A 25,875-nucleotide genomic window follows, 5' to 3' on the forward strand; every position below is an offset into this window, starting at 1 on the left:
CCTCCAAGCCTCAGTTAGATCTTTGTGCCCGGCCGAGAAGGGTGCAATCTAGGTGGCTCTCCTAAAGAGCTGCTTAGAGTAAAAGTTTTGTTAGGTTTTTTATTTTCAGTGAGTCCTGCTGGCAACAGGCTCACTGCATCGAGGGACTTAGGGGAGAAGAAGTGAACTCACCTGCGTGCAGGATGGATTGGCTTCTTAGGCTACTGGACACTAGCTCCAGAGGGACGATCACAGGTACAGCCTGGATGGGTCACCGGAGCCGCGCCGCCGACCCCCTTGCAGATGCTGAAGAGAGAAGAGGTCCAGAAATCGGCGGCTGAAGACTTCCCAGTCTTCTTAAGGTAGCGCACAGCACTGCAGCTGTGCGCCATTGCTCTCAGCACACTTCACACCAACGGTCACTGAGGGTGCAGGGCGCTGGGGGGGGCGCCCTGGGCAGCAATGAAAGTACCTATGCTGGCTAAATATACATCACATATAGCCTCTGGGGCTATATGGATGTATTTAACCCCTGCCAGGTTGTCAGAAAAACGGGAGAAGAAGCCAGCCGAAAAGGGGGCGGGGCCTATTCTCCTCAGCACACAGCGCCATTTTCCCTCACAGAACTGCTGGTGGGAAGGCTCCCAGGCTCTCCCCTGCACTGCACTACAGAAACAGGGTTAAAACAGAGAGGGGGGGCATTTTTGTGGCGATATTATTACATATTAAGATGCTATAAGGGAAAACACTTATATAAGGTTGTCCCTGTAAAATTATAGCGTTTTGGTGTGTGCTGGCAAACTCTCCCTCTGTCTCCCCAAAGGGCTAGTGGGGTCCTGTCCTCTATCAGAGCATTCCCTGTGTGTGTGCTGTGTGTCGGTACGTGTGTGTCGACATGTATGAGGACGATGTTGGTGAGGAGGCGGAGCAATTGCCTGTAATGGTGATGTCACTCTCTAGGGAGTCGACACCGGAATGGATGGCTTATTTAGGGAATTACGTGATAATGTCAACAAGCTGCAAGGTCGGTTGACGACATGAGACGGCCGGCAAACCAATTAGTACCTGTCCAGGCGTCTCAAACACCGTCAGGGGCTTTAAAACGCCCATTACCTCAGTCGGTCGACACAGACACGGACACTGACTCCAGTGTCGACGGTGAAGAAACAAACGTATTTTCCATTAGGGCCACACGTTACATGTTAAGGGCAATGAAGGAGGTGTTACATATTTCTGATATTACAAGTACCACAAAAAAGGGTATTATGTGGGGTGTGAAAAAACTACCTGTAGTTTTTTCTGAATCAGATAAATTAAATGAAGTGTGTGATGATGCGTGGGTTTCCCCCGATAGAAAATTAAAGGCGCTCACACGCTTATCAAAACAAGTGGCGTTACCGTCTCCAGATACGGCCGCCCTCAAGGAGCCAGCTAATAGGAGGCTGGAAAATATCCTAAAAAGTATATACACACATACTGGTGTTATACTGCGACCAGCGATCGCCTCAGCCTGGATGTGCAGCGCTGGGGTGTCTTGGTCGGATTCCCTGACTGAAAATATTGATACCCTTGACAGGGACAGTATTTTATTGACTATAGAGCATTTAAAGGATGCATTTCTATATATGCGAGATGCACAGAGGGATATTTGCACTCTGGCATCAAGAGTAAGTGCGATGTCCATGTCTGCCAGAAGATGTTTATGGACACGACAGTGGTCAGGTGATGCAGATTCCAAACGGCACATGGAAGTATTGCCGTATAAAGGGGAGGAGTTATTTGGGGTCGGTCCATCGGACCTGGTGGCCACGGCAACAGCTGGAAAATCCACCTTTTTACCCCAAGTCACATCTCAGCAGAAAAAGACACCGTCTTTTCAGCCTCAGTCCTTTCGTCCCCATAAGGGCAAGCGGGCAAAAGGCCAGTCATATCTGCCCAGGGGTAGAGGAACGGAAGAAGACTGCAGCAGGCAGCCCCTTCCCAGGAACAGAAGCCCTCCACCGCTTCTGCCAAGTCCTCAGCATGACGCTGGGGCCGTACAAGCGGACTCAGGTGCGGTGGGGGGGGTCGTCTCAAGAGTTTCAGCGCGCAGTGGGCTCACTCGCAAATGGACCCCTGGATCCTACAAGTAGTATCCCAGGGGTACAGATTGGAAATTCGAGACGTCTCCCCCTCGCAGGTTCCTGAAATCTGCTTTACCAACGTCTCCCTCCGACAGGGAGGCAGTATTGGAAACAATTCACAAGCTGTATTCCCAGCAGGTGATAATCAAAGTACCCCTCCTACAACAAGGAAAGGGGTATTATTCCACACTATTTGTGGTACTGAAGCCAGACGGCTCGGTGAGATCTATTCTAAATCTGAAATCTTTGAACACTTACATACAAAGGTTCAAATCAAGATGGAGTCACTCAGAGCAGTGATAGCGAACCAGGAAGAAGGGGACTATATGGTGTCCCTGGACATCAAGGATGCTTACCTCCATGTCCCAAAATTGCCCTTCTCACCAAGGGTACCTCAGGTTCGTGGTACAGAACTGTCACTATCAGTTTCAGACGCTGCCGTTTGGATTGTCCACGGCACCCCGGGTCTTTACCAAGGTAATGGCCGAAATGATGATTCTTCTTCAAAGAAAAGGCGTCTTAATTATCCCTTACTTGGACGATCTCCTGATAAGGGCAAGGTCCAGAGAACAGTTGGAGGTCGGAGTAGCACTATCTCAAGTAGTTCTACGACAGCACGGGTGGATTCTAAATATTCCAAAATCGCAGCTGATTCCGACGACACGTATGCTGTTACTAGGGATGATTCTGGACACAGTCCAGAAAAAGGTGTTTCTCCCGGAGGAGAAAGCCTGGGAGTTATCCGAGCTAGTTAGGAACCTCCTAGAACCAGGCCAAGTGTCAGTGCATAAATGCACAAGAGTCCTGGGAAAAATGGTGGCTTCTTACGAAGCGATTCCATTCGGCAGATTTCACGAAAGAATTTTTCAGTGGGATCTGCTGGACGAATGGTCCGGATCGCATCTTCAGATGCATCAGCGGATAATCCTGTCTCCAAGGACAAGGGTGTCTCTTCTGTGGTGGCTGCAGAGTGCTCATCTACTAGAGGGCAGCAGATTCGGCATTCAGGACTGGGTCCTGGTGACCACGGATGCCAGCCTGAGAGGCTGGGGAGCAGTCACACAGGGAAGAAATTTCCAATTTCTGGAGACTTCTCTCCACATAAATATACTGGAGCTAAGGGCAATTTACAATGCTCTGAGCCTAGGAAGACCTCTGCTTCAAAGTCAACCGGTGCTGATCCAGTCGGACAACATCACGGCAGTCGCCCACGTAAACAGACAGGGCGGCACAAGAAGCAGGAGGGCAATGGCAGCAAGGATTCTTCGCTGGGCGAAAAATCATGTGATAACACTGTTAGCGGTGTTCATTCCGGGAGTGGACAACTGGGAAGCAGACTTCCTCAGCAGGCACGACCTCCACCCGGGAGAGTGGGGACTTCATCGGGAAGTCTTCCACATGATTGTGAACCGTTGGGAAAGACCAAAGGTGGACATGATGGCGTCCCGTCTGAACAAAAAACTGGACAGGTATTGCGCCAGGTCAAGAGACCCTCAGGCAATAGCTGGGACGCTCTGGTAACACCGTGGGTGTACCAGTCGGTGTATGGGTTCCCTCCTCTGCCTCTCATACCCAAGGTACTGAGAATTATATTAAGGAGAGGAGTAAGAACTATACTCGTGGCTCCGGATTGGCCAAGAAGGACTTGGTACCCGGAACTTCAAGAGATACTAAGAAGGGACTTGCTTCAGCAAGGATCATGTCTGTTCCAGGACTTACCGCGGCTGCGTTTGACGGCATGGCGGTTGAACGCCGGATCCTAAGGGAAAAAGGCATTCCGGAAGAGGTCATCCCTACCCTGGTCAGAGCCAGGAAGGAGGTGACCGCACAACATTATCACCGCATTTGGCGAAAATATGTTGCATGGTGTGAGGCCAGGAAGGCCCCCACGGAGGAATTTCAACTCGGTCGATTCCTACATTTCCTGCAAACAGGAGTGTCTATGTGCCTCAAATTGGGGTCCATTAAGGTTCAAATTTCGGCCCTGTCGATTTTCTTCCAGAAAGAATTGGCTTCAGTTCCTGAAGTCCAGAAGTTTGTCAAGGGAGTACTGCATATACAACCCCCTTTTGTGCCTCCAGTGGCACTGTGGGATCTCAACGTAGTTCTGGGATTCCTCAAATCACATTTGTTTAAACCGCTCAAATCTGTGGATTTGAAATATCTCACATGGAAAGTGACCATGTTGTTGGCCCTGGCCTCGGCCAGGCGAGTGTCAGAATTGGCGGCTTTGTCTCACAAAAGCCCATATCTGATTGTCCATTCGGACAGGGCAGAGCTGCGGACTCGTCCCCAGTTTCTCCCTAAGGTGGTGTCAGCGTTTCACCTGAACCAGCTTATTGTGGTACCTGCGGAAGGGACTTGGAGGACTCCAAGTTGCTAGATGTTGTCAGGGCCCTGAAAATATATGTTTCCAGGACGGCTGGAGTCAGGAAAACTGACTTGCTGTTATCCTGTATGCACCCAACAAACGGGGTGCTCTTGCTTCTAAGCAGACGATTGCTAGTTGGATGTGTAGTACAATTCAGCTTGCACATTCTGTGGCAGGCCTGCCACAGCCAAAATATGTAAATGCCCATTCCACAAGGAAGGTGGGCTCATCTTGGGCGGCTGCCCGAGGGGTCTCGGCTTTACAACTTTGCCGAGCTGCTACTTGGTCAGGGGCAAACACGTTTGCAAAATTCTACAAATTTGATACCCTGGCTAAGGAGGACCTGGAGTTCTCTCATTCGGTGCTGCAGAGTCATCCGCACTCTCCCGCCCGTTTGGGAGCTTTGGTATAATCCCCATGGTCCTTACGGAGTCCCCAGCATCCACTTAGGACGTCAGAGAAAATAAGAATTTACTTACCGATAATTCTATTTCTCGTAGTCCGTAGTGGATACTGGGCGCCCATCCCAAGTGCGGATTGTCTGCAATACTCGTACATAGTTATTGTTACAAAAATCGGGTTATTATTGTTGTGAGCCATCTTTTCAGAGGCTCCGCTGTTATCATGCTGTTAACTGGGTTCAGATCACAGGTTGTACAGTGTGATTGGTGTGGTTGGTATGAGTCTTACCCGGGATTCAAAATCCTTCCTTATTGTGTACGCTCGTCCGGGCACAGTATCCTAACTGAGGCTTGGAGGAGGGTCATAGGGGGAGGAGCCAGTGCACACCACCTGATCCTAAAGCTTTTACTTTTGTGCCCTGTCTCCTGCGGAGCCGCTATTCCCCCTTGGTCCTTACGGAGTCCCCAGCATCCACTACGGACTACGAGAAATAGAATTATCGGTAAGTAAATTCTTATTTTTAGTCATGAATTTTTGCCAGCAATGGTCTTAAAATCATTATCTCTTTTTCAAGCTCTTTCTGGAGGGCAGATATGTATGGCTGCCGGTCTCAATCACAAAAACCTCAAACTCTCGGCATGTTACGTTAAGACAGATGGTGGAGGACTTTACATTACACATAGCAGACTGAGGTCAGAGACGTTTTCTTATTAATGACAGCATGAAGAAACAAATCAAGGTTACCAAGATTCTTACAGATGTGTTCTCATACATCTTGCCTCAGTACACCACGCAGAGGAAAAAGCCTGGCGTGGGTGAGGTGACAGGTTCCGTGCAATACCATCAGCAGTGGGCGTGTTTTTTTGTTTTTGTTTATTTTTGCCTAAAGTGCGTCTTATTCACATGGCTATGGGACTAAGATGCACAAGCAGAATCTGCTGATAAAAATATGTTGCATGTCTATATTCTGTGTGCGACCGCATCTGTATCGCCATACAAAATGCTACAGTAGTGTTTCCTAGAAAACACTGTAGCGTAACATTTTCATACAGTATGCAGATAAATGCTGCATATTATTTTAATCAGAATATACGAACACAAAAAAATCCGTCCCAGTAAATTCATTACTGTAAGTTATTATGAGGTCTTATTCTCAATCAAAGGGATCTATTAGTCCCTATTTATATGGGTGTAGTATGTGTTGCCGGCAGTCGGGCTCCTGGCGACCAGCATACCGGCGCCGGAATCCCGACCGCTGGCATACCGACAGCTGGACGAGCGCAAATGAGCCCCTTGCGGGCACACTGCGCTCGCCACACTGCAGGCATGGTGGCGCGCTACGCGCACCACGTTATCTGTTCTCCCTCCAGGGGGAGAAAAGTTGTCGGTTTGCCGGCACCGGTATGGTGGTCATCGGGAGTCGGCCGCCGGCAACCTGAAGACCACCACTATTATATTACTCTGTGAGGTGCTACCACTACTCCAACAAGACCATAAACACAAGACAAAAAGGTAAGTACTTGCGTAGGTGCACTAAAGACCTTGTATATCCTTAAAATTACTTTATTTATTGGTCTGCTTTAAAAATCTTAATCATATTTGAGAAACTGTGACATAGAAAAACGTAGAGTGAAATAGTAAGGAAAAAGTGTTTTGAAATGTCCCAACCACTGACTGCTGTTAACTGTTCCTACTATTGCAAGGTCAAATGAAATAAAGGCTTAATAGCCCACCTTATTCTTTAGTATTGTCTATTTCCACTTGACTGTTAACTTCATTGTTTACCTTCCATTAATAACATTCATGTATACTTCTCTATGTGTGGTTCTTTATTTCTTTTATGTTGTTCTGTATATTAAGTTTATATCAAGTTGATACTTGAAGTAACCAAAAGAAAAGTAACATGTGTATTCTTAGCTCAGCTGTAGGATTATGGATGCATTTTGTTTCTTGTACCAAAGCATTTAAACCTCACTCAATATCCCTTACTATGAGGAAATGATATACTCTTACAGTATATTGTTCACGTAATCCACTTAATGGATATATGGATATTATGGGGGTTATTCAGGTTTGTCAGTAAACAAAAAAGATAGCAATTGGGTAAAACCATGTTGTACTGCAGAGAGAGTCAGATTTGGGTGGGGTATGTCCAATTAAAATCTAAATTAAACAGCCAGTATTTACCCTGCAAAGAAACAATATAGCCCATCCAAAGTCTAACTCTCTCTGCACATGTAACCTGCCCCCCCCCCCCCCCCCCGCAGTGCAACATGGTTTTGCCCAATTGCTAACTTTTTTGTTTGCTAACAAACCTGAATAACCCCCCATATCAACAGAAATATTCCTGTATCCAGTATAAGGGTATAATATTGTCTCAAAATTTGAATGTAACAATAAATTTACTTTGCCGGCAATAATGCTATTAATTCTGCGTTCAGACAGGTATTGAAGTTACATTGAGCCCTTTGTTTATGGGCTAAATATCATGCTGTAGATAGGGCGTTAGAGTCATTTGAGTGTATGGGAGCCGGCCCTATATATATAGGTAGATATATGGAGCTGTTATTAATTTTTCAGATCGCTTTCTCTTCCTTTTCTCTGTGCCAGAACACTCTTCAAACTATATCTATATATGGTGCTGTCAATATAAGCCTTACACTTTTTATTGTCAATCAATATATCCTATCTCAGCCACCGTATTAGATACCTGTGTGTTATAGGTATGAAAGTGTCTAGCTCTACATTCGGTGGCTATTATCTATGGTTTGTCCTGTTCTGCCTCGCGATCAAATAGTGATGCCGGTCATTATCATGCACTACACGTGCACCTGGCACCATTCATATCTCACCTGCACATGTATGTTTAAGTATACGGAGCTGCATTTATTAACTCCCGTACTCTGAAGAAGCAGTAACATGTGAAACGATCGTTGGCATTTCCATGACTGCTGTCAGCTCGTATTATACCCTTATACCGGATACAGGAGGATTTCTGTCATATAATATCCATTAAATGGATTATGTAAACCATATAAGAGCATATCATTTCCTCATCATAAGGGATATTGAGTGAGGTTTAAATGCTTTGGTACAAGATACAAATGTATCCATAATCCTACAGCTGAGCTAAGGCTGGGTATACACTTGCCAATTTGACCCGATATATCGTCCGAACTGGCGGATCGGACGATATGTTGTATACATCGGTAAGTGTGTATACTCTATGGGGGTAATTCAGAGTTGATCACAGCAGCAAATTTGTTAGCAGTTGGGCAAAACCATGTGTACTGCGGGTGTGGAATGATAGATAGACAGTGTCTAGCTAGACAGACAATAGATAGACACCATATGTTAGACAGACATTAGGTCGACAGGGTCAAAAGGTCGACAGGGTCAAAAGGTCGACATGAAAATGGTCAACATAAAAAAGGTAGAAAGGCAAACAATGAAGTTAACAGTATAAGTGGAAATAGACAATATTAAAGAATAAGGTGGGCAATTAAGCCTTTATTTTATTGACTTTGCAATAGTAGGAACAGTTGACAGCAGTCAGTGGTTGGAACATTTTAAAACACTTTTTCTTTCTATTTCACTCTACTTTTTTTATATTTCACAGTTTCTCAAATATTGTTAAGATTTGAAAGCATACCAATAAATAAATATGAACAATATACAAGGTCTTTAGTGCACCTACGCAAGTCTCCCCCTCCAAAAAAAGACCCCTATTGCTAACGGAGTTGCATGTGAGTTGCCAGCTAACTCCCACCGGGCATCTCCCGCTGCGTGGCATATTGAGTGAGGCAAGATGTATGAGGACATATCTGTTTTAAAACCATTTTCACATATTCACATGTATACAATGAATTGAAATAGTGGTGATCATTAAGCCTCTCACCATAGGTAGGTGCTGCTGTGGGCTAATGCCAACAAAGCAAAAGGGTCCCAGGCAATATAGCTTGGCACCACCACAGAGAGTGTGGAAGTCCAGAAGGCTGTAGTGTCATAGAGTTCCCAAAATGTTAGCAGCAAGATAACACATTTTAGGGTTCAATAAACCCTTCAGCAGGTATGGATCCGTATATACGCATGTCCTGGTTATTTTGGGTAATTATTAGGGTGCTTTTTTGGAATATACTTTTGGTCTTTATAGCACCAACCCATTTCACCATTTGTGTTACTATTGTCTTATGTTGAAATTAGATGTTTCTTTCCTTATTGGTATTTTGAGGTCTACTTGACTTTTATGTGATCTTTCATCACCCTATCGAACAATAAATTATGTTGAAAAAGTAAGAGTCTATCCCTGTGAAGAGCTGGAAGCAGAGCCTTCATGGCTAATGTGAGGGGGTTGGTGGGATCCTTCTCTGGAAAAATGTGCATTGTAGTTAGCTATACTATAGGCTATTGCCATCTTTAGAAGGCATTCGCTGCCAGGGCCAAGCACTGGAATGCTTTACATTCCCAAGATTGGATAATCCAACAGTATATCAGCTCCCTGGACCCATGGTGCTGCTTTGGGGTTGTAAATGGAGGGACTGTGGAATATCTGCTGTCCCTACCTGTTAAACCTTGGGGATCCTAATGGGTGTTTTTCAGGGATATATTAGCAGAAGAGGGTTAAATTCTATATACTGTAGTTAGCTCAGCAGTTGGGTATTGTGTAGAAATCAGGTTTGGTTGGCCATATATGCTTATATTTTCTTCATTAGTATGTGTCAGTGTCACACCCAGCAATCAGACAATGGCATCTTTGCTCAACCATATATTTTGACTTACAGTTGACTGCTGGGATGGACCAGATGGAGAACCAATTGTCCACCATGGGTATACCTTGACTTCTAAAATACTTTTCAAGGATGTCATCGAAACTATTAACAAGTACGCGTTCATAAAAAATGAGTAAGTATCTTCCACATGCTTTCCTTCCTGCATCATGTTATAGCATGGACAGACATTATTCAGAATGATGTAATAGATGCATATTTGTCTCTGCACTGGGATCGCTATTATATTTCCGTACATATTTTTCTGATCTTGGGTTGTGTATCAATAGTTCCAAGCTTTTTGCTACTTGGATGCGGCTAAATAAGAAAGCATTAGAGGTGATATGAGACAAAAAAAGAGCATTCTTGAAGTGTTAAAAGTAGAAGGCAAAATAATTCCGTAAAAGAAGACAACAGGATAACAAAGATAGAAAGTACAGAACTTATTGCCAAATAAAGTAGGCCTGATAATTGAAAGTATTGTAAGTCTATCATTAATGTAAGTATGTATGAATATCAAAATTTAATGCTGATTGTATTGTGCTATCAACGTTTTGGTGTCAACGTTTTGTATGTAGTCATTCTGACTGGTGTGTTTTGGAATAGTGCCATCCAACATACCAACATTTGCAATGTCGACACTGAATGTTGACACATACATTTTAGCTTAAGACTAACGCTATTTGCAGCCTAACCACAACTGGAGCCTTTTCTTAACCCAGTGGTTCCCAAATTCGGTCCTCAAGGTACCCTAACAGTCCAGGTTTTTAAATATATCCACGCTTAAGCACAGATGTCTTGATTAGTACCCTCAGTCAATTTGATTTAATCGTCTGTGCTTAAGAATGGATATCCTTAAAACCTGGACTGTTGGGGTGCCTTGAGGACTGAGTTTGGGAACCATTGCCCTTACCATAAGCCAAACCCTATTTTCATGTGCCGACATTCTCACTGAACATGTCGACAGTCTAGAGCAGGCATGTCCAACCTGCGGCCCTCCAGCTGTTGTGAAACTACATATCCCAGCATGCCCTGACACAGTTTTGCTGTTAGAGAATGCTAAAACTGTGTCAGGGCATGCTGGGATGTGTAGTTTCTCAACAGCTGGAGGGCCGCAGGTTGGACAGGCCTGGTCTAGAGATAGGGCTGGAGATTGCTTTGTGACTATAGAGAACGCTGATGTCTTAATACAGATGTAGCCAGGATCATCGTTGTCTGGCTGCGCCTATTCACACCCACGACTAAGTCCATACAATGTGTATGCATCGCTGGTGCGGATATACGCATGCGTACACCAGTGTGCGCGCACATTGCAGCAACCTAGTCGCAACCGCAATGAGTGGCTACATCTGTACAATACAATCTGTTAAATCTTAATAAAATACAGTGATGATGAAAAAGAGGGAAATATTTTGTTCAGCATTTTACAGGATTTGATCTTAATTGTTTAACACGGTAGGAAGTGGTAGGATGTCTAAGCAAGATTAAGATGAATAAATCAAGTAGGGACCAGATGGCAGGCAGTAATGTAATAGGAATCAAGTTGAGTAATATATAGGCCGTTACATCTTATCCGTACTGTATGAACAGTTTCATATTGGGATCAGTAACACGTGCCTGGTATAAGGCAGAGCCTAGCACCAGTATCAGGAAACAATAGACCAGTAAGGCAGACAGGACTTCAGTAACATCTTTGAAGGCTGTGATTGTTAGAATGCATTAGCGGCTGGATGATTTGGGGAAGTAATCTATAGCCACTTACAGACTCAAGAAGGATATTTTTTTCACCAAATGTGAGGATAAATTGGAATCTTCCTCACTGGATTTGTGCTTCACAATCCTTTGTATGAATGCAGCTAGTTCATAATAGAATAGTTTGACCATGATTGCGGACTATGTGACTGACATCTGATATTCTGTTTTTCACAGTAGTGTTTCAGCAATCTACTGACCAACAGGAGCAATGCCCATTGTTTTCCTTTTAATTCATGACGATATGCTTTATTAATTCACTTGGGACTAGTGATGTTACTAAGACATGAGGCACTATTTCGCTTCTGTAATGTCACTTGCCACTAGTGAATTCATGAGGTTAACATTGGTTTGGTTGACACCAGGGTTGCCCTGACTGTTTGCAGTCAATACTTTTTACTTTTAAGCACTTTTTTTTTATTATTTTTTTTTATATCATTCATAGCATTTCAGTAATAGTACCGGTTACAAAATTACATATCAAAAGGTATTTCCTTCTGCAGGCAGGCCATTGAATTGTTTATACCAGTGGATCCCAAATGTTTTTGTGCCACGGCACCCTAGAGTATCAGAATGTTTTTCATGACACCCCTATGCCAAAAGTTTATTATTAAGAAATTTATAAAGAAATATTAAATTAAGGAAATTGTGTTTATATATCATCCTTAGGTTTATCTGTGTGGTGAGGGACAGAATATGCTTGTGTTTGTCAACGTATCTTATGACTGACAGCCGCTGGTTTTGCCTATTACATTGACCATAAATAATTTTAATTGGTCCTTGATCACCAACCCGAGACACACACTTTGAGAACCACTGGTTTATACTGTATGAACTTTTTCATTCCTATATGTTTACATCATGCCCAGACTTGCTAAATGTGAATTAGGCATTAATGTGTTTTTATGCAATCAGTGAAATGCTTCTGTGTCACATTTATATAAATGACATTCTATTGTGAGGTTATTTTTGTCAACTGACAAACTGAGATCTACAGTACAATCCCAGGAGTAGGGTTCCCGACTCTTCATTTCTATAAGGGACACATATGGTTTAGAACTGTTCTGTGACTGGCTGATTGGGAGAGACCTTAGATAATCACCTAATTTAATCCCATACAACCAGCCACAGAACCCGTTTAATTCGTATATGCCCCTTATTAAATGTATACTTTTGGAATACTAGCTAGCATATCCAATCAGTTGCTAAGACTAAGAGCTATTTTGACTGTAGAGTCCCAAGAATATACTTCTCAGAGGGCATTTATGTATGTACACTGCACATCTTCTGTTCCTTTTTGATTTCCTTTTCATTATTAGTTGATGATTGAGAGACTGTTCTAAGCTTGGACTAAGGGCCTAATTCAGACCTGATCGCAGCAGCAAAATCTTTCTCTAATGGACAAAACCATGTGCACTGCAGGAGGGGGAAGATTTGCAGAGAGTTAGATTTGGGTGGGTTATTTTGTTTCTGTGCAGAGTAAATACTGGCTGCTTTATTTTTATATTTTTACACTGCAATTTGGTGGGGGGTGTATAGAAATTGTTTGTGATCCTTAAAGTGCCAGAGTAGTCACAGCCTATGCCAGTCAGTGCTGTTGCCACTATAACAAGTAAACCCGCAGCATAGGGTCCTCCTGCAATAATAACATCTGGCCCTTGGTCTTTTAGCATAGAGGGCTCACTTCCCTACAAAAAAATGCAGTACCCCTTGGGGGAAAAAACAGCCCCTTGCTGAATGCATGAGGGCTCATTTCAATACCCTTCCATGGTGGGTGTGGGGTAATAAGAAATAGGAAAATTAAGAGTGAAGCATTTGGAAATAAGCACTATAAGTACCAGCATACCCATGGCTGCCCGGTCCAGAATCCTGTATTGCACCAAGAAAAAATGCTGTGAAAAAAAAGGGAGATTTCTTTTGCTTGTCAAACGCCCAGGGAATTACATACAAAATACAGCCCCTAAGGATTGAATAATAAAAGTGTATCCATTGCACTGACAGCTTATCTTGTTGCACACAATAAGTATTACCAACTTCAGCAATTAAATGTGATTTCTTTGTTAAATGCAATAACTAACGCTAACATTATATTTATGGCTGTTTCTGTGTCAAGTAAGAATAAAGGTCTATTATGCCAAAGCTTTTCATCTTGTATCCCTTTTCAGGTTCCCTGTCATCTTGTCCATTGAAAATCACTGCAGTGTGGTGCAGCAGAAGAAAATGGCTCAGTATTTAACGGAAATCCTAGGAGACAAGTTAGATCTGTCTTCTGTGCTGAATGGCGATTCTACAAAGCTGCCTTCCCCGGAGATCCTGAAAGGAAAGATATTAGTGAAGGTAAATTTGGACAGAGTAAATTGGGTAAATAGTAACATTGCTCTAGATAGCAGAGACTGTACTTTCAAAGTAATTGCTTGATGCAATGTCCTTTTATATTGTACCTATCATTCAAGAGAGCAACTATAGTCAGCTCATCTACAACTCTTATACCATATAATACCAACTTATATTCCAACTATTACTCATTTTCTACTACATTTGTATTTTATTTTTCATAGTAATTTGCCCACTAGCTAATATTAATTTATCTTGATCAGTAATTCCCTTTACACTGTAAAGTGAGTAAAATACGTCTGCCATACTCAGAAGGAAAGTGTATGTACCTGTATATGCTGCGATAAATATTAATGCATCGTAGAGCAAATTTATAAAGTGGGGTTATTCCTTTAATTATGGTATTTAAAATTGAAAGAAAAATCGACGCTACTTTTATCTACATGTAAATTCCCAAAGTGACCTACTTCATCATGCACATCATCGTGTGACACAGCCCAATCAATAACACTGACATCTAGAAGATCGATAAATCCCTTATGGGGGCTGTGTAAAACCTAAACGCCAGAAACCTCCTAATGGTAACAAGCTTAATTATGGGATAATATTATTTTACAGTCAAGATAGCATAGCGTAGAAGCCAGACGTCTCCCAAGTGTCCTGGAAAGTGCTATGTTTGTCATTGAAACATGAAGTATTTGGATTCAGACTTCTGATGAACAGGAATACATATTTTGTCACATCTGACTACTAGGAGATAATATGGTAGATGGAGATGTCACAGGAGGTTTTCTATTTGAAGTAGTGTCAGCAGCTTTAGGGACATAAACATATTTTACCCTCATTTGGTATTTGCCATATAGTATGTGTGGGTACCACATGGCCTCTGCCAGAAAGAACAAGCAATAAGCCCCCCATTAACCTCCTGTTGACTGAATCCTCTATGTCCTTGAGAGCCCTGATGATATCTGGAAAGTTGGGATTGAAGTGCACAGAGTGTGGGCATGGGAGGATTGTAGTGAGAGGTGGAGGTATGGGGGATCACTGGCAGGGCCATAGTAGTGCAGGAGCAGGGCTGCCAGGAGCACTAAAAATCAGAGCATCTTTAGATCTTTCCCTGGCAGCTTTGCGCTGGCTTGCCACCCGGGACCAAGGGGAAGCAGAGTGCCTGGTGTATATTAAGGATGCTCCAGGTGGCCGCTTTCAAAGCTGACGTGTGCCATTCTAGGTTCTCTGCATGCTAAATACAGATGCCACATGGCAACAGTGGTGCTGACCACTAGGCCTTTCCCCACTAGTTATAGACCTGATTAATGGTGACTTACAATAGAGGGGCTCACATTCTGACTGAATAACGTGGGCAGTCCACGTTAATATCCATATAATTAATCTTTGCTTCATGTTAATGATTTTTAGAAACTCTGGTAAATATAACCGAAGTGTAATATTATTTTCATTGATCTATAGTTCCCAGATAGCTAATGGCAGAGTCTGCTTAAGTGCATGTATCTTTTGATGGTTGAACATAGATACTAGACAATAATGACCACAGTGTTACCATGCTTGTAGACCTGTTATAGGGTTGTGTTATATATTCTCCCCACTTATCATAATAAATTCACAAGATTCTGATTTAATAAATTATGGCTGGTTAGAGGCAAACCATTCTTCTCTCGCAAATTCCAATTATTGCTTTTTATTCTTAAAACCTTCATCAGTTATTCTGCATAATATTATACATACATGAAGATGTCTTACTGAAAGTGTTGTTGCACACAGAGGAGTCAGATTAATCTCTTATTGTGGTAGCCCACTGGTGTCACTTGGGGGGTGGCAGATCGCACCCAGATTTCACCCTTCCAGGGGGGTGGCACCAAAATGCCAGCTCCTCTGCAATGACCGGGAGCCGGGTACTGCACTGTGACATATGATGCATCTTCTGTCACTGAGGAGGTGGCGGCAGTGCAGGCAGAGACTCCGGGGGAAGCCCTGCATCTCTGGCAATACCGGGCACACAACCGGAGTGATGAAAACACTGGAGTACCACGAGATCCTACTGCCTTTTGGGTGTACGCACCATTGAACATGTGCAAGGGTTTATTTGGCGCACCAGGTGTCACCAACCGAAGTGACGCCTCTGTGGTAGCCTGTAGTGATCCAATCCTTTCCCCTTCTGGTGGTGGCTTTTAGTACATGTTGCAGAATCTCTGAGTCCATTACAAGAGAGTCATGTTTTAGTTGATTTACTCTTGCTAAATAAATATAACACCTCATTGAAGCAATGGTTATGATAAAAAAAAAATACTTTGGGATTTCCTTTTTTTCCTATACTATACTTACACTGTTTTCTATATTATCATTCCCGTTCTTTGTTATTGCCCGATAGAATAGGATGTGTTTTATTTTTAGAGTAACTTTGTTAATGTCTTGTAAGTGAAATGAATCTCCTCTGATTACAATGAAAGGGACGCTCAGGGCTGTTTGTGTATACAACTGTTCATTTAGCATTTTTGCTCTTTCTTTTTTGTCTTTGCTGTTCAGCTTCTGGAATTGATATTCTAGGTCATCCAGGAATGGAGTAAATCGAATAAGACAATGCCTAATAAATGATGTTGCCTAATAGCATTTTTCTCAACTCTACTGTGAACCCGTGTCATTAGCCAGTGCCTTTATGCTGCTGCCAGAAACCATGGGAAGGATGAATTATTCCCCTGACAGTAAAGCATTGTGTGTAGACGTATTGAAGAAAACAAGTTTATTTATCGCTTTGCCCTGGGGAGCCATTAGTTTTTAAGAATTGTTTAGAGGATTTGCAACTCTAGACCTCTTGGTTGTATCATTCTGTAATTGCATTGTTTCAGCCTGCTCTTAAACAAAGTGTGACTGTTATCTACACTTAGTGGAGGCAATGGTTTTGTGCACTTTGAACCAATATTTGGCTTATCCACTGTCTAGGAAATAGTGACCTCACTGAGGCATGAGGTGCAAAGTGCCTTGTGTTTTACTGGTGTCTCTAATTCCTAGTGAACTGATTGGCTGATTACAATAAATGTATTGATGAAATTCTGCATTCACTGGTTTAATACTAAATACATCTGAAAGCTTCCTAGTTTTCATCAGTGGGTGGCATGGCGTTTTTGTGTTTTCTCTATGTAAAAGTTAATTGGTAAAGTCTATGAACTATTGTTGCTCATCAACCCTTTATTTGGGTGTCATCTTTGCTCCCACCTTCCTTTTTTCCTTTCTTTACCATATTCTCTTCTATTTTTGAAAAAATATAACTAATACAGTATGTACTTAAAGAAAAAACATTGCTAAATCCCAAATAAAGCTGTTATCTGTAGAATATGAGCAATAGATAATTTCTTTCTTGATCTTGGTTTAGGGGAAGAAACTGCCTGCCAGTATTAGTGATGACGCAGAAGAAGGAGACGTTTCAGACGAAGACAGTGCCGATGAGATTGACGACGACTGCAAACTCATAAATGGCGATGTATGTAAGCTAAAACTATACTGTATATCTTTGTTTGTGCTGTAAGTAACCATATGTAATATATTAGGTTAGGTATGATGCTAATGATGTCAAATATTTGGTATTGAAATTGAGAAACTACTTTTTACAGTTGTGGTATTGTACGATAAATATTTCTGTAACGTCTTTATATATGTTTGGACAAATATTTTCTATTTTGTGTTATGTCCCAGCTGTCTAATTTATTTTTTGGAGACACAAATTACTTAACACCTTGTGATATTGTCAAATGTAAAATGTGTTGTCCTTTGCTATATATTCCAAGTCCTAGTTTATGTTAGGAGATTGTACATGTCACTCTCAGCACTGTGACATACACACTGAGCTACTATGCCACTCTCCAGGCAAATAGCTGACGCCATGTGTCCATTTTCCATACTGCGTTACAAGTGGGAGGAGCCAATGCATTGTGTCATTCTCTTAAAAAAAGAAATAATATATTGTACGAGTTGAAGCTGCATTCTTTGTTAAGTTGCCGAAGCCTGAATAATTATCTGTGAGTGATGTTAGATTGGTGCTTAATTGCATTGGAAAATAAATGAGCAATGACAAAACCATATGACCCAGAACAATATACAATCAAAATCAATGGACAGTATTAATGGGAAACACATTGATATTGTAAATTAATTGTTCAGCATTACTTAATGTTATCCCCTATGTATAGTAATGATACACAGTATACATGTTTCTACAGTTATCAGGCTTACTTAGCCTGGTGACTTTAGAGTCTGTATGTTTCCCCAGCATCCTTTGCAAGGGACCAGGTATTACATACTGTACAGCACTCTCCAGAGTGAGTCTAATATACTGTGCAGGTATAATGGTGACATTTTCATACTTTATACAATCTGCCATATTCATTTATATACGACTTATGTGCATTAAGTAAAATGTATACATTGTTAAGCCTTATAGGGTTTAAACAAGGGAAATAGCATTAATTTCAGTGTTTGTTTCAATAACCTTTTTTTTATTTTATTTCTCCTGATTCCAAACTTGCTGACTGAGGCAGCCGCCCAAGTTGGTAAACTGATGCCCTGGGAATTGTGCCCTGTTTAGACATCCTGGTTGTAGATCACACACCTGAATAGCTGGACACACTAGCTGAGGTCAGGCACTGTAGAAGGTAGGGGTACTCAAGGTGTTTAGCAGCTGAGGACCCTAGCAGATGTTCGAAGATGGAGCAAACTGACTGATCAGATGGGCAAAGGTTCAGCAATAGAGTAACAACTGCTGGTGGCGTTATCACAACAGATGCTCAGAACCTAACCATTGCTTAGGGAAGGAGTGCTGAAAACAGGTGCAAATTCAGAAGGAATGTACACGCATGCACAAATGAGTCCTCATACCCTAAGCATGTAGTATGTACATGGAAACTCGGTGCAGCTTTGGCAGTAACAAACTCATGATATCATTCATTGCAAGCCAATATTATGTACAAATGAAACCTGACCCCAGGACTTGGTGAGGGAGGCAGTCAATTTCCCGCCTGCCAGGATCTCGGTGGTCAGAATACCGATGCCGGAATCCCGACACCAGCTGAAATACCGGCGGTCGGGGTCCTGACCGTCGGCTGGTTACGCCTCTTGGGTGGTGGTCCACGCCGCCACCCGGAGGGAAATCGAACCCTCTGGCAACCGAAGGTCACCACCAGGCCCGAACCGTGGCGAGCGGACACGCTGTGCTCGCCGCCGGGATCCTGACTGTCGGTCTACTGACCGCCGGGATCTTGTACTGATCCCCTTGGTGATAGTGCTGTGATGAACATGTAAATTAGATTATTTTTTATTTTATTTTTTTTTATATCTAAAGAGGCGGCCTTATTATAGGTATATTCAGTATACATGGCTCACTCTGATTGGGTACACCACAGGATGTACAGGCTTAAAATGTGACCTTTTTTGGCGGGTTCACTGAATGTCAGATACTGTATGCAGTACATACTACTAGACACTGTCTGTTTGTCCCAGAAGAATGGAACTCTGACACTTGGGAGTAAATTTACTACGATGGGAGTTCTATTTGAGATGGGATGTTGCCCATAGCAACCAATAAGACTCCAGGTATTATCTTCTAGAAGGTGCTAGATAAGTGAGAAGTAGAATATGATTGGTTGCTACAGGCAACATCCCATCTTAAATAGAACTCTCATCTTAGTAAATTTACCCCTTGGTGTCCCAGACTCCCAGGTGACAATAATAAATAAAAAAGGCCAGACTTCTAGCAGCACTGGTCTATACCTGTCCTGCACTGGGTTCAGCATGATTTACCGACTGACACAATACCGACGGTCTCAATCCTGACAGCCATTGGCCTACAGTCAAAATACCAACATGGTCAAAATGCCGACATTCATTATGCCGACATGTTAAAATGCTGACATAGTCAGAATACAGACATTTGAAATACAGACATGTCAAAATATCGACATGAGATTTCCTGTTTGTTTTTTATGTCAATGTCGACATAGGTCGACATGGATACCGTCTAAGTGTACCGTGTCGCCTCGCCAATCTTCGGGCACGGTGCCTCGCTGCGCTCGGCACACTATTATATTCCTCCTCCAGGTCCACTGGGATGGTAAAGTATGAACAAGTCTGTTTTTATGAAAAAATTCCTTAAAAACTCATGTCTGCATTTAAATTGTCGGTATTCTGACTGTGCTCATTTTGAACATGTCGGCATAATGAATGTCATTATTATGGCTGTGTCAGTATTGTGTCCGTCGGTAAATCAACTGCTACCCCCTGCACTAAATCACATGCATACACCAGGGCTGTATTGCTCAGTCACCATGATGAAAATAAGTCTGCACTAGCAACTGAACACAAACTGTGGTTACGGCTGCTAAATGGGAGATTTGTACTCATATATTTTTATATGGCAAATACTGCAAAAGTGCTTTTATATTAGAGTAAGAGACAATTAAGTGTCACATTACACTATATAATTATCACAGGAGGATACAGTAGTGTTGAGTTGCTGCAGGAAAGCTCTCTGCTGCCCTCTTGCTATTGAAGTTTTTCTCACATGTTACTGGAACCACCTGTGTAGAAGCATACTACTGTATGTTGCATGTGAAGATAATTCATTGAATTGGACATATTTACAAAGTTTTATAATAGTCCTCCACTTTTCAATATTTGCCATTTTATTTTACTTTAGGATGGTTTTTACATAGAAATATGAAAAAATAAAAAACACATTTTGGGTTATTTTTGCCAATCAATTTAAAATTTCATTAGCATAATTTATGAGAACAAATATACAGAATATTTGCTAAGCATTACAAAACAGATGCATGTGCAGTTTTTGCTTTTCGCTGCTGGCACAAGTGTTGATCTTGTTTTGGTTTATTATAGGAGTTCATTGTGACTGATGCTTATTCCTCAACTGATTGCAACTTGTACAGTGTTTAAGAGGTCCTATACCTATATGCTGGTAAATCTTATAGCAATGATGCTAAAGCCTTTATATTCAGTGGTGTTTGGTTTCCTTCTAAAAAAGCAAATTCAGATGCCTCAAATACCTCGTGTCAATGCCACCATGTATAACTTGATTATTAGTTGAGCTTCTCCTTCATCCATGGGGGACACTGGGGTATAGTAAGTGGAGTGAGGATCCCGGGCAAATCTGGCGCTTTAACTCTGGCTCCTCCCCCTCAGTACCCCAATTGGCTGCCACTGAATCCATCATTTTGTGAGTGCTTGAGGAATTTGGGTGCGCTCTTGGGAAAAAATGTAATCTTTTTTGGCACACCACCAGGAATGCAGCCACCCTTATGGACCGCTTTGGGACGACCACAGTATTCCCCAGGAATTAAAGACAAAATGTTATTTAAAAAAAAAAAAAAAAAAAAATTCACTTGCTAATAAATCCTTTTCTCCAATTCCATGAGAGACACTGTATGCTCTAATTTGCGCTTCTTTTTTGTGGCTCTAATTTGTGTCCTGTGTTTGTCAGAACATTTGTCCTTCTCTCCCTCTCATACTCCCATCTTTTTTCTTTTGGGCTTTGTTAGTACAAAAAAATAAATTCATTGGCAGCCAATTGGGTTACTGAGGGGGAGTAGCCTGAGTTAAAGCACCAGATTTGAAAGTGCCCAGGCTCCTCACTCTACTCCCTATACCCCATCCTCTCAATTGTCCCCCATAAAATCAGAGAAAAGTATTTAACAGTAAAAATCCTATATTTTTTTTTTACTTCTCGCATCCAGGAGGTCAGTGCGTTGAAGTTGCATTAGACGTGTTGAATGATGCAGGCAGTATTTGGAAAACCAAAATGCTCTTGAACATCAAAAATGTTTTTGGGCATTGTACAAATGACATGAAACATAACAAGCACAAAATTGACACGTGAGTAGAGATGGCCATCGGCCATATATGGCAGAGCTCTGATGGTTCTATGCCATTTATAGCTGTGAGGCAGCGATGCTTTCTTTTTCTCTAACGTCCTAGAGGATGCTGGGACTCCGTAAGGACCATGGGGAATAGACGGGCTCCGCAGGAGATAGGGCACTTTAAGAAAGCTTTGGATTCTGGGTGTGCACTGGCTCCTCCCTCTATGCCCCTCCTCCAGACCTCAGTTTTACACTGTGCCCAGAGGGAAATGGAGGCACTGCAGGGAGCTCCCCTGAGTTCTCTGCCTAGAAAGCATTTTTGTTTGGATTTTTTCTCTATTTTTTACAGGGAGCACTGCTGGCAACAGGCTCCCTGCATCGAGGGACTGAGGAGAGAGGGGCAGACCTACTTAAATGATAGGCTCTGCTTCCTCGGCTACTGGACACCATTAGCTCCAGAGGGGGTGAACACAGGTTCGTCCTGGGCGTTCACTCCCAGAGCCGCGCCGCCGTTCTCCTCACAGAGCCAGAAGAAAAGAAGTCAGAAGACGTCTCAGGCGGCAGAAGCCTTCAGAGCTTCACTGAGGTAACGCACAGCATTGCAGCTGTGCGTCATTGCTCCACACACCTCACACACTCCGGTCACTGTAAGGGTGCAGGGCGCAGGGGGTGCGCCCTGGGCAGCAATATAAACACCTCTCTGATGGCAAAAGACTATATACATGTACAGGTGGGCACTGTACATGTATATAAAAGAGCCCCCGCCATTTTTTTATAATTTTGAGCAGGACAGAAGCCCGCCGCCGAGGGGGCGGGGCTTCTCCCTCAGCACTCACCAGTGCCATTTTCTCTCCACAGCACCGCTGAGAGGAAGCTCCCCGGACTCTCCCCTGCTTTACACACGGTGAAAGGGGGTTTTGAAGAAGAGGAGGGGGCACATAATTGGTGTTTTATTACTACACAGCGCTACTGGGGAAAAGCATTCTGTGTTTCTTTCCAGGGGTATAGCGCTGGGGTGTGTGCTGGCATACTCTCTCTCTCTGTCTCTCCAAAGGGCCTTAAAGGGGATACTGTCTACAGAAAAAGAGTTTCCCTGTGTGGGTGAAGTGTGTCGGTACGCGTGTGTCGACATGTTTGACGAGGAAGGCTCGCTTAATGTGGAGGGGGAGTGCTTGAATGTCAGGCCGCCGTCGGCAACGCCGACACCGGACTGGGTGGATATGCTGAATGTCTTAAATGCAAATGTAAATTTACTGCATAAAAGGTTAGACAAGGCTGAAGCTAGGGATCAGTCAGGTAGCCAGACCATGCCTGTCCCTGTGGCGCCAGGACCTTCGGGGTCTCAAAAGCGCACCATATCCCAGGTCGATGACACAGATACCGACACAGATACTGACTCTAGTGTTGACTATGAAGATGCAAAATTACAGCCGAAGGTGGCAGAGGGTATTCGTTACATGATTATTGCCATTAAAGAGGTTTTGCATATCACTGAGGAACCTGACACGAGGGTACACATGTATAAAGGGAAAAAGCCTGAGGTCACTTTTCCGTCCTCATTTGAGCTAAGCGAATTGTGCGAAAAGGCTTGGGAATCTCCAGATAGGAGACTACAAGTTCCCAAAAGGATTCTTATGGCGTATCCCTTTCCACAAAAGGATAGGATACGATGGGAACCTTCGCCTAAAGTAGACAAGGCGCTGACACGCTTATCCAAGAAGGTGGCACTACCTTCTCAGGATACAGCTTCCCTCAAGGATCCTGCTGATCGCAAGCAGGATATTACCATGAAGCACATTTACACACATTCAGGTACTATTGTTAGACCGGCTATGGCGTCGGCCTGGGTTTGTAGTGCTGTCGTGGCATGGGCAGATTCCTTATCTACGGAGCTTGACACCTTAGATATGGATGCCATTTTAATGACCATAGAGCATATCAGAGATGCTGCCTTGTATATGAGAGATGCTCAAAGAGACATTTGTTTACTAAGCTCCAGAATAAACGCTATGTCTATTTCTGCTAGGCGACTCTTGTGGACCCGACAGTGGACGGGAGACGCCGACTCAAAGCGGCATATGGAGTCATTGCCTTACAAGGGGGAGGAGTTGTTTGGAGACGGCCTCTCGGACCTTGTCTCTACTGCTATGGCTGGTAAATCGAATTTTTTACCTTATGTTCCCCCGCAGCATGCTAAGAAGGTTCCCCATTATCAGATGCAGTCCTTTCGTTCCAATAAGAGCAAGAAGGTACGGGGATCGTCCTTTTTTGCCAGAGGTAAAGGCAAGAGAAAAAAGCTGCACGCAGCTAGTCCCCAGGAGCAGAAGTCCTCCCCTGCATCTGCAAAGTCCACCGCATGACGCTGGGGCTTCCCGGGGGGAGGCAGATCAAGTGGGGGCACGTCTTCGATTTTTCAGCCACGTCTGGGTTCACTCGCAGGTGGATCCCTGGGCATTAGAGATTGTTTCTCAGGGATACAGACTGGAATTCGAAGACATGCCTCCTCGCCGGTTTTTCAAATCTGCTCTGACGACTTCCCCGTCAGAGAGGGAGCTAGTGTTAGCTGCAATCCAAAAATTGGATATTCAACAGGTGATAGTCAAAGTTCCTTATCTCCAACAAGGAGAGGCATATTACTCAACCCTGTTTTGGTCCCGAAACCGGACGGTTCGGTCAGACCCATTTTAAATCTAAAATCCCTGAACCTGTACTTGAAGAGATTCAAGTTCAAAATGGAATCACTCAGGGCGGTCATCGCCAGCCTGGAGGGGGGGGGGATTGGATGGTGTCCCTGGACATTAAGGATGCATACCTTCATGTTCCGATTTTCCCCCCTCACCAGGCGTTCCTGAGATTTGCAGTACAGGACTGTCACTACCAATTTCAGACGTTGCCGTTTGGGCTTTCCACGGCCCCGAGAATTTTCACCAAGGTAATGGCGGAAATGATGGTGCTCCTGCGCAAGCAGGGTGTCACAATTATCCCATACTTGGACGATCTCCTCATAAAGGCGAGATCTCGGGAGAAGTTGCTGGACAGCGTGTCTCTGTCCATGAAGACGTTGCAAATGCACGGCTGGATTCTCAATATACCGAAGTCCCAGCTAGTCCCTGCAACGTGTCTGACCTTTTTGGGCCTGATTCTAGACGCAGACCAGAAGAGGGTTTTTCTTCCGATGGAAAGGGTTCAGGAGCTCATAGCCCTGGTCAGGAACCTATTGAAGCCAAAAAAGGTTTCAGTTCATCATTGCACACGTGTTCTGGGGAAGATGGTGGCTTCATACGAGGCCATCCCCTTCGGCAGGTTCCATGCGAGGACCTATCAATGGGACCTATTGGACAAATGGTCCGGGTCCCATTTACAAATGCATCAAAGGATAACCCTGTCTCCCAGGACCAGGGTATCTCTCCTGTGGTAAAAGAAAAAGAAATCCTTCCTAAGGCGCTGCAAAAGAGCAGCAAATAGACAGTACCAGATAGGACACCAACCTATAAATACAATATGTAGCAAAGAAAAGGTACAATCTCACTTTTTGCGCTCCAATTGTCCCTTCACTTGAGTTGTCCTCACACCGATATCAGGGTTTACATGGAACAAAGAATTAAACATATCATAGTGTAATACTGTGTATAAACAAAGTTCTTTCCACTGTGTTGACGAGGAATAAAGTGATGGAGAACAGTCCCAGAAGAGATCAGACGTCCACCTTCTTATAGGGTCACCAAAGTGATGTGATGGGGACTTGACAGATTTCTTACATGTATGCTTACTTGTATCAATGTAGTAGAACACCCATAAAGGTTTCTTTAATGAAGATGATGTTCTTCTTAAATCATATGATGCAGATGGATACCACTCATGCAGTATTATGTGAAAATCAGAAAAGGGAGGCCAATTAGGGCAAACCAAACCCTTTTTATTTCTTAAAAAAAAAAAGAAAAAGAAAAACAGTCATACCCAAATTGGGAAACAGAGATGGACTTCAGCGGACAGAGTAAAATCCGCCATATGTTCCCCTCAGTGGATATGCTGGTTTTAAAACATCAATGTTACATTGTATAAACTTTGTTTATACACAGTATTACACTATGATATGTTTAATTCTTTGTTCCATGTAAACCCTGATATCGGTATGAGGACAACTCAAGTGAAGGGACAATTGGAGCGCAAAAAGTGAGATTGTACCTTTTCTTTGCTACATATCTCTCCTGTGGTGGCTGCACAGTGCTCACCTACTAGAGGGTCGCAGGTTCGGCATTCAGGACTGGGTCCTG

General features: G+C 43.2%; 1 protein-coding gene across 6 annotated transcripts in view; it reads left to right on the plus strand.

Annotated features, from left to right (window-relative positions):
• PLCH2 (phospholipase C eta 2) overlaps positions 1–25,875 on the plus strand; it is a 1,361,647-nt gene that overhangs the window by 1,086,903 nt on the left and 248,869 nt on the right. For all 6 annotated transcript variants that reach the window (XM_063943084.1, XM_063943088.1, XM_063943089.1 and 3 more), the window contains 3 exons: positions 9,657–9,777; positions 13,559–13,730; positions 17,113–17,220. In XM_063943084.1, the coding sequence (XP_063799154.1) occupies positions 9,657–9,777; positions 13,559–13,730; positions 17,113–17,220 (401 nt within the window). The remainder of the gene's footprint in view (positions 1–9,656; positions 9,778–13,558; positions 13,731–17,112; positions 17,221–25,875) is intronic.

This window comes from Pseudophryne corroboree, chromosome 10 (genome assembly GCF_028390025.1).
Source record: "Pseudophryne corroboree isolate aPseCor3 chromosome 10, aPseCor3.hap2, whole genome shotgun sequence".
NCBI classification, from domain to species: domain Eukaryota; kingdom Metazoa; phylum Chordata; class Amphibia; order Anura; family Myobatrachidae; genus Pseudophryne; species Pseudophryne corroboree.